Source organism: Opisthocomus hoazin, chromosome Z (assembly GCF_030867145.1).
Source record: "Opisthocomus hoazin isolate bOpiHoa1 chromosome Z, bOpiHoa1.hap1, whole genome shotgun sequence".
NCBI classification, from domain to species: domain Eukaryota; kingdom Metazoa; phylum Chordata; class Aves; order Opisthocomiformes; family Opisthocomidae; genus Opisthocomus; species Opisthocomus hoazin.
The window spans coordinates 10,622,502-10,641,037 of NC_134454.1; the positions used below are offsets into that span (position 1 = coordinate 10,622,502).

The following is an 18,536-nucleotide window of genomic DNA, read 5'->3' on the forward strand; positions in this document are numbered from 1 at the left end:
TATTGCTGCAAAGATTAAGAAAGAAAAATGTAAAATGTTAGCTGAAAAACAGTGAGCATGGAGGCTTTATGTGATAAGCTGTAGAAGCCATTATCTGTATAATATGCATACATACTTTTGTTTATTCACATAGCATTTCTAAGCACCAAGAAGATGGGGGAAAAAACACCATGAAAAGAACATATGACATCAAAGGAACCTAATTTCCTTCTATGGGAAGGAGAAGGACTTGGGGAGAGGCAAGAAAGTACCCAGATGTGACAAGTCTGTCAAAAGCCTCACCAAGTTCAAGACTTGCACCATACTTCAGGTACTGAGACTTCAGCTCTCAGAGGCCTTGTATACTCCCCAGATAAAATAGCTCTGCCACCGAGCCAAGGCCAGAAATTTGGGCAATTGGTATCACCCCCACAGACCTGGTGACACTTTCTGAAACTCTGTTTAGGTACCACAATCTGCATTGCAAGTTCACTTCTACATAAGTACTGCCTATGGAATACAATGTCTCTTATATAGCTAGAAATACATATTTGTGCTACTATACCTAAGCTTTGCGTATGTAACGGTCACAAATACATCTGAGGAACTAAACATTGTCCTATATGCATGTACCACAAACAAACAGTGCAGTATTTTCCCTTGAGCAATGCACAGGAGCAGTACTCCTAAGGCACACGTAGCATTCTCCTCCTCTCCATCCGCATTTCAACCAAAGCACTGTGCACACCAGCCCCCTCTTCATCATCAGCCTTCCAGCTCACATGGACTTCTAACCTGCACGTCTCTGTACCATGGTGCTTATCATTTGCACCATTCTCCACCATGGGAGGAGCAGGCTGAATCTCATAAGCTCCAAAGAGAGGTCTGGCGCTGGAGATCCATGGGATCCTGCAGTCCTGCCTTACCTCGATGGGCCCAGCACAGTGAATTCATACAGCCACAACAGTTTGCAAATTCCCCGCTTAATTATTTGGCACTCCCTGTATGCACAAGACGTGCTGCTGCATGACAGTAGCTGGGTCAACTTTACCGCTTTTCAGTGTGATGGAGGGCGGTACAGTGGGCAATGGTATCAAATGTTAGTAACCGATAAAAAAATCAAGAACACAGAAATACAGAGATTATGGGAACTTCCTGTGAGACAAAAAGCTCCCAGCTCATGCAAAATTGGAAAAGGTCTGCAGAAAGTTGTGCATTTTTGCATAACATTTAGGGTGATGACTTTTCCTTCTTTGAAAAGCAAGCATGCAGAAAGACACACACACCCCATCCCACACCCCCATCAAACCACAACGCACCGCAAAAATGCACACAGGCCAACCGCCAAAAATAAAAGGTCTTTGATTAGCACCAGGGAGACCTGCCCGGGCCGGCGGCTAGCTTCCCGAGGCACCACGCAAGCCACGCTGCAGTTAGACAACAACAGGGCAGAACGCGGGGACGTGTGGGTCTCAGACAGGCTGGTACGCACCCTGCCATCTGCTTAACGGCACGTCTGCCCGGCCATGGTGTGATCCGAGAACGCCTCTTTCTTCACAGTTGTCCCTCTTGTGCTCAAGGCAGAAGGGACAACTGTGCGTCGCACTTGGTCATGTTGCAAATCCTGCTGAAGCCTTCTTCACGTCTAAGTTATTCAGCAAGAGGTCTGATGAGGCTTGACTTGTTGACAGCGTTACGCAAAGCTTATCTCCCTTGCTGGATTCGGCACCCTGCAGTTTATGTTGCAGAAACGAGCTTTTTATGACTCATCTGCTGCGTCTCTCGGTTCCTTTATCAATATTTCCTGGGAGACCTCAAAAGCTGGAGTCACCACATGACTCCTGATGCCTTTCTGCAGCTGTAGCAGCTACGCAAACACCGTAAGCTCCTGCTAGAGTCCTCTTAAGCATCACCTGTTAGCGAGACTGAATTGGCTTCCCCAGCAGGCATCAGGACAGCCCATGCTCCCTGCCCACTTCCTGCCTGCCATCACTTTGTCACATAGGTACACAGCAACCACCAAGACCCATGGGTGAGCGGGTACATCAGCACCTCCCAGTGCTCCACTTCTAGCTCTGACCTACAGCCGACGCGTTTCCAAAATCCCCGCATCGCCCTTTCCTGGAATTTTTTCTGCTGAAAATGCCCTGTTTCCATCCTGTTAGTAGACACAAAGCTTCTTGAGATCATACTGTACATTGTGGACACCTGCTAAGGCCCTCAGCCACTTCTGGCCAAGCTAAACAGCTGCCAAGCTGACAAGATTCATGTGTGATCAACAACTTCTGCACTTGCCTGTTTGTTCTCAACCAGCATTTCAACATTTTCTGGCCTGCTCTGAATCCTATACATGAGCACTCACCAGTTTCTTTATACCTAATGACAGCACATGGCTTTGACCCTTTATGCTTTTTTAATTTTACCTTTGGTTAATTCTTCCCAGCTCACCTGGCCTACTTCTAACGAATTTTAGAAATCTCATCTCAGCCAAGCAGGCATTTTTAAGACGACCATGTATGGTCTGTTGACTGACTAGAGTAATTTGCACATATTAGGCCAGAAAATTGCATGCACAGTATAGGTTATCATCCACAAAATCTACAGAACCCGGTACACACGGGGTTCTCAGTACCTGGTCCGCTTTGCTGTATCCCCAGTGTAACCCCAGCACGAGGGTTGTGCCCACACAAGCGATTCAAACCTGAACGTGTCCCTTATCACCAGTAGCTGAGTATCGCTTACCACCATCACCGCTTTTCAAAAAGTTGTCATGCTTAAGAATTGCTCATTTATGTGAATCATGTGTCAAAAAGCATCGGCCAGAGTTGTTAGTGATCTTTAAATGCATTTATAGCTGGGCAGCACACAGAACAATGCACAAGAACAGGACCAAAACCCACCAGTATCAGATATTTAAGATCAAAAACCACAGATGCACAAACAGAGAGTAGCATTTCACTTCCCTTTCTACGCACAACTCAGAAGAGCTACGTGCATGGAAGACCAGACACACCACATCACATCCACAGGACCCATCCAGCCCAGGACGTTGCCTCACAGTACCGAAAAGCAGGTGCTGGGAAAGAGGAGAAGCAGAAGGAGAACAAGCACTCTCCACTGTCTTCTCCTCTTGTCGTTTCAGTTACCATTCCCTTACAGCTCAGCAAGTTTCCAAACCCAGGGGTTAAAACTTTGTACTTCTCACAAAATTTTGACTTCTTCCACCCAGTCACTTTTGAACCTACAGAAGTTTTCTGACATCCAGTAGATGGGGGGGGGAGGAACAAGGCAACAAAACACTCCACAGCTGACCCGAGCCTTGTGTAAAAACTCACTTTCTGTTACATGTTTTCAATCTTTCACCTCCCAGCATCATTCGACTGTTGTAGTTCTTGGCCTGAGAGACAGCAAGCAGCCCTTTGCTGTTCACCGCCTCCACTCCAATCACTAGTTCACCTTGCTGTCTCTGCCCCTCAGCTGCTCCTCTCCCAGGCTGCCAAACGTGAAAAGATTATTTATTATCGAGGAAGTTAATTTGTTTTAGAAGTTTGGCATTAAGGGAATTTGCCTGACTGAAAATGAAACGGGCCGGTTTACGGACGAGCTCTTTGGCACAAGCTGGAGGATGTTTGAGGGAGCAGATCCTCAGGTGGGACACGGCGGGCGAGTTAGCCTCAGGAGAAGTTCTCCCTCAGGAGAAGTTCTCGCTAGGGTGTCCCTCGCCAAGCCCCGCTCTGAGGTCGGTCAGTCAGCTCACCCTGCCGAGAGGGAGGAACTGCCACTGTCCCCCCTCGGGGAAAAAATAAAACACACGTTCTTTTTCTGACAGATCCTTGCTGTTCTGCTGCTTTTTGTTTCCTCACAGGGAAAAAAAGAGCCTCTTCCCATATTAGAGAAGTTCGTAGGTGCGCTCGGCGAAGTAAACGCGGCCAAAGACTAACGCGTACGTTTTCAGCGATTTAGTAAAAGGCAAAAAAAAAAAAAACCCAAAAAATCCCAGACCGACCCCACGAGAGACTTCAGCCAACAGCACGACAAACCCGGTTCCCGCCGCCGAACCGCAAGCTGGGCTGGCGCAGCCGCCGCTGCCCCGGAGCAGCCCGAGGGTACGGGGCCGGGGGTCCCCCTCCGGGCCGCGGGCAGGTGCGTGCCCCCCCCCCCCCCCCGCTGCCGCCGGGTCCCGGGCCGCGCCGTCCCCCCGACAGTAACTTTTAAGACGCGCGGCGCCTTCTTACCGGAGCTCCCCGGCGGCACCGGCAACACCACTCTTCCTCCTCCTCCTCCTCCTCCTCCTGCTGCAGCCGCTCCCGGCCCGCCCGCCCCCGCGCAGCGCCGCCCCGCGCACCCGCCGCCCCTTCCTCCTCCTCCTCCTCCTCCCCTCCCAAACTCCGCCGCCGCGGCCGAGCCGCCGAGCACCGCGCCTGAGGCGGGAGCCGCGAAAAAGTTCGGGCCCTGTCCCCCCCCCGTCCCGGGACGCGCCCACCCCCTCAGCCCGGCGGCGTGAGCGGCAACGGCACCCCGTGACGTGAGGGGAAAAAGGAGGGGCCGCCGCCCGCCCCGCAACCTGGCCTCCTCCAGGAGCCCGCCAGGTTGCGAGGCGGGCGGCGGCCCCTCGGCAGGCGCCGCAGCCGGGCCGGGCTGGGCCGCGGGAGGCCGGCGCCGCGGTGTCCGTGCGCCCCAGCTCCTCCCGCGGGCGGCACCCCGAAGGACGCCTCACCTGAGGGGTTACTCGGCGGCGATAAGGCTCGGGGGAGCGGTAAAACTTTTCTCCCGGAGCCGCAGCAACAACAGCCCCCCCCCCCCCCCCCCCAACCACCCCCCCCAATAACCACCCCCCCAAAAAAAACCCCATCCCTATATATATAAATAGGAAAGGCTTAAGAGTGCTTCGAAGCCTGTTCCGTCCTTGACATGCTCTGCTCTCGTCCTGTGCCATGGCCAGAAATCTCATCATTCCTTGACATGGCCGTCAATTTAATAATTCAAATTCCAGACCGCCTATAGGCGATTTGCTACTGGTTACTGGTGGCCACAAAATGGCCCTGAGTCTCACGCATGCAGTTCTTCGTTCTCCTGGTAATTTAAACGGGGTGTTTTTCTCCGCTTGAAAAACAGAAAGAGAGCCTTTGCCTCAGGGTCACAACAAAACACTTGCCGACTGCCACTGCTCCAAGAACTGACCCAAATTCCTACGGCAACATTGCTCCGGCATCGCTTCTGCCCCCCCAGCCGCATTTCCACCATCGCAGACCCGAGGTGCCTCCGTGCCCTACCGTACGTTCAACACCTTTCCCAAGCTGGCCTCCACCCCACGTTTCTCCTAGCCGCTCCCGCTGGTCACAGCTCAGCTTTGCCCAGCTAGCAGGGCCAACGGGTTGTGCCGATCCTCTCAGCCCAGAGCGAGTTGAGCTCTGTCCGCGTCTTTGTCTCGGCTTCTCTTCCCGTCGCCGGCGCCTCCCTTGCCAAGGGCTCCCCACAACCCCTGGCCTGTGCCGCTCGCGGGGTCAGCCACCACGCCCGTCCCTGCTGGCCTTGCGATCTGCGCATCTTGCCCTGCATCGTCTGCCTCCCTTATCTTCCTCCTCATTCCCCTCCTTCTGTTTCGCGCCTTGCATCCTTCCTCACTGGTGTTCATCTTCCCACTGACATTTTTTTAACTCCATCCTGGTAATAAACAAATATGTGGAAATACAAACCTGAATTTGTGGCTTTTGTTCACCGCATCGTCTCTTTCTCTTCTTATTCCCCATCTGAATATTAACAGCAGGCAGAATGCCGGGGGTTTTGTATTCTTTCCATTTTGTGTCCTTTTCACTTTAGCCTGCGCCACACAAAGTTTGTGCTCACTCACAGCCCAGGAGCGGAGAAGGGGTTTCCTAAACACAAGAACTGAATCACGAAGGGAGCGGGAGGGGCTGGGAGGACGAACTGTGTCCGTTTGCCGCTTGTGAGCAGCAGCTCTGCTCCTCTGCTGCAGTCAGGATCTCTAATAGCTGCCTGCCTTTGGCCTGTGGTAATTGCTTCTATTTTTTTTTGCAAAAGTAAACTTAAATAGCATAAATTTAAAAAGAGAAAACAAAATGCCCTATTCATGATGGTATAACTTTTTGCCATCTCTTACTCGATGTTTACATTAAGAAAAAGATTCCAGAAGGGAGAACAGGGAAAACACACAGCTGTGAGAAGATTTGGGAAGCAGAATCCTACATTTGGTAGTCATATTAGAACAGATCTTGTCAGGCTAACACCTTCCTTAAGATGCTTAAATACAATATAAATATATTAAAAAAAGACCCTGGTAGCTCACTTTAACATAGTCAGTAAGAGACAATGGTTTTCACATAACACTTTGCATTCTTACCTCTTTGCCCAGCTTGAATCAATCAGATTTTTTGTCACCGTATCTTACCATTGCCTTAGGTCATGTAATCACATTAGTATCACGGACGAAAAGTATTACTGTCAAATCCTCCCAGTTTTTACACATTAATTTTATTAGACATCTTGTAACAAAGAAAAAAAACGTCCAACAACATGTAAATAATTCAGTTCTCATTTTAACAGTCAAAAGTCTCTCACTTTGCAGTGAAAGTGGAAGTGCAGTATTTGAACAAACATTTCCTTTAAACCAACGTGCCTTCAAGTTTGTTTTGCTGCTGCAGCTGTGAGACCGCTCCATTTTCTTTCTGAGGGGAAAGTGACCTTCACAAAATACCTGTCCCTCAGCAGCCTTTAACTTTTCCAGCTTCCAGGCAGTTTGCATTCCTTCACCCTTACAGCCCACCAGGCTACGACTGCTCACGCGTCCCAGGGCACAGTATTCGCTCTCGGCACACCAGACCCCCCTCTCTTCCCTAAACCACCCTCTGTTTAGGACACTAACCAAATCTCTGCAGAACAGCTCTCAGCACTCCACATAGCTAGCTGAGGTTGTTATGTATCAACAGGAGATATTCCTCATCCCACTCACTGGAGTCAGGAGTAGTGGGTGCTATTATTTCATCTCTTCTTATAATCCAGAGAGCGAAAGAGCAAGAATGCCATTTGAATGCAGATAACTCTCATGACAGTCAAATGTGTTATAAATGAGCTACTCAGGCAGATTCACACAGTGTAAAACTGAAACAAACAGAAATCCTCCAGATATCGGAGTAAAGATCTAAGATGTTGTTAGATGGAAAAATTACATTCCACAAAGGGGCTAACTGCACTCCCCGCCATACGCCAGCATGTTTTCTGCCTATCAGAAACACTTGGCTGGAACATGAACGGAATTTCCCCGAGCACTTCCAACGGCTAAGAGTCCTCTTTTAACTTCTCCCAGCACCTGCCCACTTCTCAAATGTTTGCAGATACCCACGCCACGTAAAACAAAGCTGCTGGTAATTTTCAAAGCTGCCCATCTTGATTTTTCACCTAAGCTAATAGCTTATGTTATTACACAAACATGTGCAGCCATTTCTGATAGCACACGCTCAGGCGGAGAGGTTCTAGGTTTAGGCGTAGGAAGTGACTATTAGCGTTGGTACCTATCTGGTTCCATGCAGCCTCATCAAGCACAGGCAGCCACTGGAATCAGTGGAATTTCATACAAAGTTATCAGCCTGGAGTGTAATTCCCAACAAGCACTAGTGTGTAACAGTTCTTATCTACTTCCCCATTTCTTAATCTTACTGTGCAAAATTCAATATTAACAGTTCGCCTCACCTGCTACAAAGTACTCCCATTCCTCATCTGCCCAACAATCTTTCAGTCCATTCCAAGTGCTGGGCAAATGATCTATCAAAATTACAGTAACAAAGCACTTAGTTCTAAAAGCTCAAATGTTTACTTTTAAGTGACGATGAAGAAAAAAATGTCAGCCCTCAAGAAGTCTTCAGAATCCAAAATCTTCACATCCTTTGTAGAAATTCCAGTGCTTTTCCATTACAGGCCATGGCAGAAGCTCCTCTTTAGGTACCAGCAATACCTCACGGAACTGAAGAAAACGTGTCAGACTTTCCACCGAGTCGAACTGGACAAAAGAGCCTGTTCAAAATGAATGCAAACGATTACAGAGTGTGTATTAGAGTAATGGAAAGCAATCACTGGCTTTGTCATCTGGAGAGGAGTTAACAGCTCACTAGCACCACGTAAGCGTTAGAGATCCCAAGGAACCTGATGTGTGTCCTAGGAAACTTGCACCGTAAGACCCCAGCCATCTGATCCGTAGCTCTCACCTGCACCCAGGTTTCAGTGAGGCAAGGGCCGTACTACACTTCGTGGTGCTTAGGGTGAGAAGTCAACTGCCCCGGCCATTTCATAGAACCATAGAATGCTTCGCGTTGGAAGGGACCTTCAGAGGTCACCTAGCCCAACCCCCCTGCAGTGAGCAGGAATGTCTTTAATATATATTTCCAGTTATAGAACAGGGAAACGCAGTTGTTCGCCGGCATTGCTTGAATGTCACACACTGTGTCCACAAAGGGGTAAGCTTTGTGTACTTCCCCAAAATCGAGAAATCCCTGAGCCAAAAGGGCTATATAAAAAGGAAAGTGGACTCCTGTATACAAGAGATTGCAGGACTGAGCAATGGGTATGTGCAATATTTAAATACCTGCTGGACCGAAGCAACTATTGCAACGCATAAACTTAAGGGACTTGTGTCGGCACAGGAGAAACTGAACTTTCAGTTTTCACTGTTTCACAGTAACAGAGTAACACAGTAAGCACTAAGAAATGTTACAAGACATTTTCTCCATAACAGCACAGACTCCAAAATGCACTTGGAACCATAGTTTTCAGCGTCACTTGCCCACACTTTCTCCCTTTGGTATCCTCGCACAAAATATCAGAGCTATTCAGCTGTCACAACCAGCCCAACGCAGAAACTGCCAACGAGGGCAGAACTATCACATGTAGCAGATGTTATCAAGAGAGGGAGGGCTGTCAAGGAAGTAGGTATGGCCTCTGTTTGAAAAAAAAAAAAAACCACCAAAACCCACAAAACCAACAAAATCCAGTGTTTACACACCACTGAAGTGTCTCGAGAAGCAAAACAGGATAGGTATTGCAGGGTGATTAGATCAGTCAAAATAAGTCCTTGTCAAAATGCAGAGAAAACATGTTTGAAGTGACACAAGTCCATCACATAGCTTGCACTTAGTTCTGGACTAGCATGTGCCATCCCAAGAGTTTGTCTTTCTCTGTCACCAGAGTTTTCCAGCTATGTCACCTATACCAATTCCAAAATGCAACACCTATTCACTGAACTGACAACATCGGTAGGTCCCAATGCTAAAACTGTCAGTGCATCTTGTTGGTACCAAGACCTTTTAACTCCATGTCTCGGTGAGGATTTCCCTGCTGTTTCCTGGTTTCCATGAGCTCACCACCCAAAGCAGCGAAGTGGCAAACCGCTATTAGAAGCGAGAGGTCTGTGTTCAGAAACGCAGACCCAGAGCCTTGTGCGTGAGGATGTGTGTTGTTCCGCAGCCATGACATCCACAGCAGAACCTCTGACTCCAGGTGAGAACAGGACTGCATTTGGCACCTTACACCCTCAGTGCATCTTCAGTACGCTCATGTCACATCCCAGCACATAACACAACAACAAGCATGATCTGATGCCTAGGGTGCACGTAAGTACCTCGGACTACAACAAATATGTGCGTGCTGAATACAAGTCCCACCCAGGAAGTTACATCACAACCCTCCTCACACAGTCCTCCTTGCTTATGAAGCAGCTGTCAGTCACACTAGAAGAAGCCAACTTACTGACTCACCCAGCAGTGATGTTTCAAAGACCATAAACAGGAATGCTTGGGTGTGAAGTCACAAAATAGTGTTAAGGACAAATTCAGGTAAAAATGACCTTAAAGGTAAGTCTGGAAATCTTTTTATAAAATAAACTGTCAGAAACTGAGCTGAAACATTAATACTGAGCCTACAGTGACAAGACAGGCATGACTTCAGCTTGTTTTGATTTCTTGAAAAAATCTTTTTCATTCTGAAATGCCCACTTCTTGTACTTAAGTACATGAAAAGTTCTTGGCAAAGTCTGAAGTTCATTTACAATCCCATTTTGAGAGATCATAATCGGAGAAAAGACATTCCTTTCTTACTTTGAAAATGATCCTCTCAGCACTCTCCACCACAATATTCTAACACCAAAATTCTCAACTCAAATTTGAAAGTGTAATAAAGTTGTGACCAAATAAATCTATTGAAATAACTTATTTCAGCAGTTGACAGCTTGCTTTTTTGGTTCCTTTGGGTAAAGCTAATGTTCTACCTACAGGACGAAGAGTTTGTACATTACATATTAGCATTCTACCATAAATACATCTTTACCTGAGTGAATAATTAAACTCGCTACTTTCTCTAATCTCTACTTCTCAGTAATTTTAGGTAACAGTCAACAGTTAGCACAAGCACAGGAATTTATACATCCCAAAAGCTGTCCTCCTCAGTTCTTACATCGCTGTTTGAGATCAAAGTGTCTATACCCATAGAAAATCATTTTTTTCCCCCAGTAGGGATGGACCAGTATTTGAACATTTAGTCCCTGTGTTTCTTCCTCTGTATTCTGACACAGCTGACTAATGTCCTTCCCATTTCCATTCTTCTTTTATCATTTTCTCTTTTTTCTAGCCCTCTGCTTACTATAATTTTTAATCTTTTAATACCCGCTTTGATGTTTCCTTTCTCCCTTTTGCTGTCTGTTAGCTCTCACCCCATTACAAAAGACCAGCAGCTTACAGTCTATAAGCAGTGGAGAAAGGCTCCCATGCTGTTATCCAAAACTCATTGTAGCGCCTCAGGTACAATAGAAAGCTTAGTAAGGTAAGACACACAGGCAGGGTCTTTCTCTGCTTTCCTACCCCTGCTGTCCTGCTGGGTGCTCTCAGTTTTCTGCTATATTCATGAACTACAAGATAAAGTATCAATCAGTATCAGTATCAGTATCAGAATGAGTTTTATTTTGATCAACCTGCGGAAAACACAAGTTGTCTCTTGGTACTTCACCCACCCTGCTTGCCAACAGCTTTTCTGTCTCTGCTGGCTTCTACGTTAGCTTTATAGTTTGGAAACCATTCTAAATATGTTTCAACTTGTGTTCCTATTTTGTTACAGCTTTACAAGATCTTGTCTCTGTGGCAGCCAAGAACCTGAAAACTGTACTTTAGGAGAAATTCCGTTACTGGTGAAACTATACAAATGTCAGACCAGAACCTTTAGGTGCGTAAAGATCACCAAAGACTGCCACTTCTGTGCAGAGTCACCACTCTATGATCATTCAAATAGCCCCTAAAATATTTTAGAAACGTCTGTCCCACCAGTATGCTCCTTAATTTTTGCAAACAAGAAAGTGCTGGAACTATCCAGAGATATGGCTAAGCGTTTTGTAACTATTTTACCTGTGCAAATTATTTGTAAAACGAATTTAAATACTCTTGCAGTTTAAGCAACATACTTGAGTCAATTTACAGGGATCAGTAAATCCAGTTTCAATACTTCTGTAAAACAGGTAAAGATTAGTATCACATCTGAGGGCAAGATGAACTTATTTGCAGTATCTGTGGCAAAGTCACAGAAGATCCTATTCTTCTGACTCAAACAGATCTGGTTCAGTGCAGCTAGTCTAGACATGGGTTTCAGATGCGTAAGCAAAGAGAAGATCTAACAACAACACGCTTAAAGGTGACAGCATTTGACCTAGAGCATCACAAGGGAGTATTTAGAACAAAAATCTGTCTTAAGAGTTTTCAAGTTTCTTGGGCCTTATCCACACTCCTGTCGAGCTTAGAAACAGTCACAAGACCAGTCACAATCCAGGAGTCCAAGGAGGTGTTGTCCATTCAGACCAAGTAAGGCCTTGGAAATGACAGCCAGCACCTCGCATAAACAACATTTTTGGATTCCCTGACTCTTTAAAAGGCTGCTGCTGAATTGAGGCACATGAATTCTGCCCACGCTAGTGGCCATTTTGAAAACAACTTTTCTTTCAGCTGATCAAGACCTGGTACCTTGGAAAAACAGATGTCTGAGGACAGACTGTCATTGTAAGACTAGATCTTTCTCTGACAAAATTCGATGCTTTGCTTTTAATTCCTCCCCTCCCCCCAGCCCCCAAAATGCCTTTGCTTTTTTCCACGTCTCTCCACAGTTCTTTATTCCCCTCCACTCCGCTCTGGTGAGACCGCACCTGGAGTTCTGCATCCAGCTCTGGAGCCCTCAGCACAGAAAACACAGGGAGCTGTTGCAGCAGGTCCAGAGGAGGCCACAGAAATGATCACAGGCCTGGAACACCTCTCCTGTGAGGAAAGGCTGAGAGAGTTGGGGCTGTTCAGCCTGGAGAAGAGAAGGCTCCGGGGAGACCTTTTTGCGGCCTTTGAGTACCTGAAGGGGCCCTACAAGAAATCTGGGGAGGGGTGTTTTACAAGGACACGTAGTGATAGGACAAGGGGGAATGGCTTTAACATGAAAAAGGGTAAATTTAGATCAGATATAATGAAGAAAGTTTTTTACAATGAGGGTAGTGAGGCACTGGCACAGGTTGCCCAGAGAAGCTGTGGATGCACCCTTTCTGCAAGTGTTCAAGCCCAAGTTGGATGGGGTTTGAGCAGACTGGTCTAGTGGAAGGTGTCCCTGCCTATGGCAGGGGTGGTGGAACCAGATGATCTCCAAGGTCCCTTCCAACCCAAACCGTTCTACGATTCTGTGATTTGCTTCATGTGATATAGATTCTAATTCTTTCTTCCTCCTGTGAATGCTAGAGTCCAAGGTCTCTGCCTTTACAAATCAATCAGTAAGGAGTGATCTAACAATCAGCCATACCATACCAGTCAGATACCTGAAGTTCAGGTGTCCATCCCCTGACACAGGCCAGCAGAGATTTTGGCTAATTGCTTTGTGATCCTCTGTGTCCACGCCTGTTCTGATTTTGCAAGTACTTTTTCCTGAAGAGTTAATTTATCAAGTGATCCTAAATTAAGCATGCTGCATTTTTTGCATTGGTAGTCACAACCCTTTGAAAAAACCTGAAGGTTATTTATAACATCTTATACAATAAATAAATAATTTCAGTTTGGAAGCCATCTAATGGACTATAATGACCAGACACTTCACAGCACAGCTATAACAGCACCAGAAGGACTTAAGAGTACCTTCTGATAGTCCCTTAGCCCACAGTTCTTTCCTTCACAGTTCAGACATGACTCATCATGGACTATCTGTAGGTTCAGTTCATCATTTGCCTGTAACTAGAATTTGTATAGCAAAACTATACTTTCACAATTCACTACTCTATTCTGTTCCTTCTAGTTAAAATGATACATTTGAGAAACTAACATTTCTTCCTCCACACAATAAATAGTATTCCTCAGAATATCATTCTTTCTTTTCGTCCTCCAGTGAGGTTGGCAAAAGCAACGTCATGAAGCAGAAAAAAAGATTAGGTATCTAGAAATACTCTTTTTTGAAAGGATTTTATAACACTGGCCTTTCTTGTTACACTCTGTATCTGCATGGAAAAGTGACTTGCAGGCATGATTAAAGGTCAAGAAATCATGCCTTTTACTCTAAAGCATCAGTTTCAAGGTTTCTGCTGAAATCTCTTTAATTATTTTATGTTTCGTGTAGCAGAAAGTATTGTTCCCATAACGCAGACCTGAAGATGTTATACTTTTTCAAGAGGTAGTTAATAGTAAAGCTTTCTGTTTCTAAATGTCAGAAAAATGTACAATATTATTAACACTTTATCACTTTCTTGCAAGCATTGCCTATATAAGTGATAGAAATACAACATATTATTCTCCAATAAAACTTTTGCCTACATCATAATCCTACACAGCAACTGTTTTTTTCTCTCCTCCTAGACACATTTGGTATATACCTATTAACGAGTAACAAATACTTTACAAGATATGACACATTCTGAGTCATTACTACTCAGGGTCCTTGGACTGGTGTATTAAGATACTGTTTTTTATTTAGCAATGTGGGGAACTCCACACCTCCAATCTATTACAGAAATCCATCAATGTTACAATAACCTATCAGAGAAACAAGAGAACAATTTAAATCTCAGTGGCTCCTACCTTTTTCAGTACAGCTGTAACATGATTTTTTCCTCAAAAGGTGAGAGAGGTACGACTGACATACAGGCAAATACCCATCAAGAAACATATACTGTCTCCCATAAAAGAATCTATATTCAAGACTGAATTTTTAAAGAAACAAAATACAATAAAATATGTACTTTTAAAAGAAAACATAATGGCTGATTCCGTTTTTCTCACAAAAATATTTTTAAACATCTGGCCTTTCAGTTTCTGGATTAAATCAAACACTATTTAAAATGTAAAATTACTGAGGTCAAGTTCAACAACAAATGCATACACCAGTATCCTTTATTAAAAGGCACTAAACGATTCATAGGAGACTATTTCTTGGTACGACTAGCAGGGTGCAGGTTCCCACCATACGTTTCCTTCTTTTTAAACTTATTGAGTTCTTATTGTGTACTTGATTATATAATGATTCACTTGTATAGTCATTTGTAAGGAAAATATATGGTTCTCTAAAATTACTTCTAACCATTTTAGAGAACCTGAATTTACTGGGTAAGAAGCAGTTCCAGGGCCAACCTTGGGTAATTGAAAACACAACACTTTAAAATTCTTGCCGTTTATAGCACACTGAGATGCAGATTGGAAGAAACAGAAGACAAAGTATAAATCAAGTTTCAGCTCAGGTCAGCACAGCTCTTTGATAGAAAAAAACACAATAGCTCATGTTTTTCATGCACTGGCAAAATCTACAGGAGCTGACACTCATTCGGTGGGTTTTACATACAACCTCAGAACAACTTCTAGAGCCTTCTCATCAGCTATTATCACGTGGTGATTTAAAGACTGTATTGTTTTGTTTAGAAACTTTGTCTTAACTTTGCTAAAAAGTCACTCCTGAAAAAAAAGCAGCACGATACAATCTGAATGCTCACCAAGGTAAGATCACCAGGTAGTCTCCTAAAGGGTTACATCTGACATTACCAGAGTATGGTGTCAAAAGAGTCTGTCTCCTACGTTTCAAGCAATGCAATATCTGAAGCCACTGTCTCTTGAAGTTCGCTGTTTATCATATTGCCTTTCATTTATTACTCTCATAAGTAAGATATGAAAACATAGATGCGTTCTAGGACAATTATTTACAACAGCTCTGTTTGTCTTCTTCTTCTCTTAGTCTCCAGGGGACCACCAAAAGCAGACAAAAATTATATAGTGCAGCTGATTAATTAAGAAGACAGGTCAGTTATCACAGGATTTCTTTTCCACTTGCTTCACAACGCAAAATGGTGAGAAAGCCAGTGTTTAAAGCTCTTGATTAGGAGTCAGCTTACTTACTTTTAGCCAGGCTTCTTAAGCAAACAAGGTTTCTGCATGCAACAAAAAGAGGCAATGGTCACATATTTTAACAAGCAAGATTCTAACTAGATACATGGGGAAAAAAATTAACCATGATTCTGGTTAAGCACATGAATATGTTGTACAGAGATGCTGGGGAATGTCCATCCTTGAAGATATTCAGAATTTGACTCGACAAGGCACTGAGCGACCATATCTAACTTGGAAGTTAGTCTTAGTTCAAACAGGAGGTTGAACTAGAGACCTCCAGAGGCCCCACCTAACTTACATTATTCTATGGTTCTGTGCAATCACACACTGTCACCTAGTTACTTTTGAAGTGATTTGCCATTTTCAGGAAAACCTGACTTGACAGATAAGAAACACACACGCTAAATTCCAGAATTGGCTCCATGGCACGTAGTCCTTGAGAGCTGCTTGTTTTTTTTGGTTTTACTTTTTGGCCTCCTAAAAAATGAGTTTTGTTTGGCCACATAACTCAACTTTGTGTCAGTCATGTAACATTCTACCTTCTTCCTTGCTGACAGTCAAACAAGAGCAGGCAGAGGATTCTGGAAAGGAAGGGTGTGCAGACGAAGGAAACCTATACTTCGGTCACAGTATGCAAAGTTTCTAGAAAATCTAGCTTTGTAAACTGCCGACAGAACTATGTGTTTCTTTGTAAAGTATGTAACTACCTGAAGCAAATGCCTGGAACTTTAAAGTACTGGAAAATAGTTTCAAATATTTTGTCTGTAAGCCATAAAGAAAACAGTATAACAGGTGCACCCCTGAGATGGAAAAAGATTATGGATAGAAGTACTTGACTACAATCTCACTTTGCTTCCAAAGTACAAAATGCGAAGAATATATAGTTTCTCTGCCTGTTTTTTACAGTCACAGAAGTGGGGACGTTGTGTAGCTGATGAATATTCTGTTACAGGCCATGAGGAAAACACATATATTAGATGCTAGGGTTTTGGTTTTGTTGAGTTTTTGTGTTTTTTGCTTTGGGGTTTTTTTGTGGTTTGTTGGGGGGGGGGTTAACACTTCCAAGTACTTCTCCTGTTCCATATTATTAATGCCATTATTGATGGTGATGATGAGCCACTACTTTAGCTGCACAGCCTATTCATAGACTTGCAGAAGCATAAGGAATTGCTTTACAGTGTGGATACACTTCCAGTTTACAATGGCCGACACTGACTAGGCACTCACCTCTGATTTTCTTCTTGTCCCCCAGAGCAGACCTGACTCACCACTGTTACCCACTTCAGTGCAAAGTGTTACCTGACTTTGGGCACAGTCGAGTTCTGAGCTGACCACTCTGACTTTGCAATGTGGTCAGTGAGCGTCATCCCTCTGCGGTGTGATCAAAGGTGGTAGAGGCAAAAATACTAGGTCAAAGTGCAGTAAGCGCTGTTCAAATTGCATGAATATTATGCATTGGGTTTAATGTGTAAGCAGCGTAAAAATGGAATATTGAAAACACAAAGTTACAAGCTCAGTCAACTCCACAAAGGTCAGAGTATCTTCAGGAACATTTCCATGATTATTCAGCAATGCTTTTGTATCATATTTCTCCATCTCAATCCAGAAGACATTTGTCTATCATATTATTTTGTGGAGACTTTTAACTGAGTACTTAAAATGATACAGAGTTATTTTGTTAGCTACTTTAAAATAACAAAATGGTTCTAACTTGGATACAGGAGAGTTGAGTATACTGAGCTCTGAAAAACTTCATTATTGGGTCATTTAGATTAATCCAATCCACCAGCAGTCATCATTTTTCTCCAGCAGTCTTTCTCACCCACACACAAATCAATTCCATGCCAGCTACTTTCTTCTTCTTTTTCTACCTGTTGTATAGCCCTTGCATCCACCATTAGGTTTTTTAAACAGTTAAAAAAGTATCTTACTCTCAGATCCTCTGGTAACAGCTGCTTCTCTTTCAGGGCATAGCAATGTTTTCACAACTTCTGTCTGTGGCAAGGATTGGGTATCTGGCTGCATATTGCTCTGGTCAAAGCTCCCAAGAGGCTGAGAAATGGAGACAGTACCAGGACTCTGCTGGCACTGGCTGTGGTTGCTGGGGCCCCTCCTTACATTCCTTCCTGAGAACATAAAAAGATTGACAGTTTTTTTCTAAGAACAAACAGTATCATTTAACACTGGTGGTTTAATGGTTAAATGGACAGACCACTTATGCTTTTTATATTTCTTTCTGTGCTAGTTTTGGCTGGGGTACAGTTAATTTTCTTCATAGTAGCAGGTATGGGCCTGTGTTTTGGATTTGTGCTGAAAACAGTGTTGGTAACACAGGGACGTTTTAGTTACTGCTGAGCAGTGCTTACACAGAGTCCAGACCACTTCTGCTCCTCAGACCACCCCACCAGCGAGCAGGCTGGGGGTGCACAAGAAGCTGGGAGGGGACACAGCCGGGACAGCTGGCCCCCCCCCGACCCCAGGGATATCCCATGCCATATGACATCACGCTCAGCACATTAAGCAGGGGGGGGAAGGAAGGGGATGACATTGAGAGTGATGGTGTTCGTTTTCTCAAGTCACCGTCACACGTGACGCAGCCCTGCTGTCCTGGGGATGGCTGAGCACCTGTCTGCTGATGGGAAGGACTGAATGAATTCCTTGTTTTGCTCTGCTTGTGCACGTGGTTTTTGCTTTACTTCTTACACTGGGTTTATGTCAACCCATCTGTTTTGTCACTTCCACTCTCCAACCCCACTACGGGTACTGAGCAAGTGGCTGTGTGGTGCTTAGTTGCTGGCTGGGGTTTAACCATGACATTCTTAAAGGTAATTGCTGAAATTTTCACTTAGTCCTACACCAACGACCACATGTAAGGGCAGACTTTCCTCTGTCCCTCTATCAGGCGAGCTGTAGCTGCTGTAAGGTGATTGCGGCATTCTCTTTCTTTGTCTTCCTTGGCAAAACTACCTTAGATGCCATGCAAATTTAACTTGAAAGGTAGCTCAATAAATATGTGTGTTTCACTGCTTGCCTCAAGAAAAACAGAAACATACAATGTCACGTATGATCACAGCAAAACTATTCTCATTTGCTTTCATGAAACCTTACTAATCTCTGCTGCTCATTTTATGCTAAATACCTGAAGTAACACTAACACAAACCTTCTGAAACAGCTCCCAT

At 44.6% G+C, this 18,536-nt stretch overlaps 1 protein-coding gene across 1 annotated transcript in view; it reads right to left on the reverse strand.

Moving 5' to 3' along the window:
• Positions 1–6,459: 6,459 nt before the first annotated feature.
• Positions 6,460–18,536, reverse strand: part of ANKRD31 (ankyrin repeat domain 31) — a 76,214-nt gene continuing 64,137 nt past the window's right edge. The window contains exons 25-26 of the mRNA XM_075411855.1: positions 17,288–17,482; positions 6,460–8,007 (exon numbers count right to left, since the gene is read on the reverse strand). Coding sequence (XP_075267970.1) covers positions 7,856–8,007; positions 17,288–17,482 — 347 coding nt within the window. The 3' untranslated portion in view covers positions 6,460–7,855. The remainder of the gene's footprint in view (positions 8,008–17,287; positions 17,483–18,536) is intronic.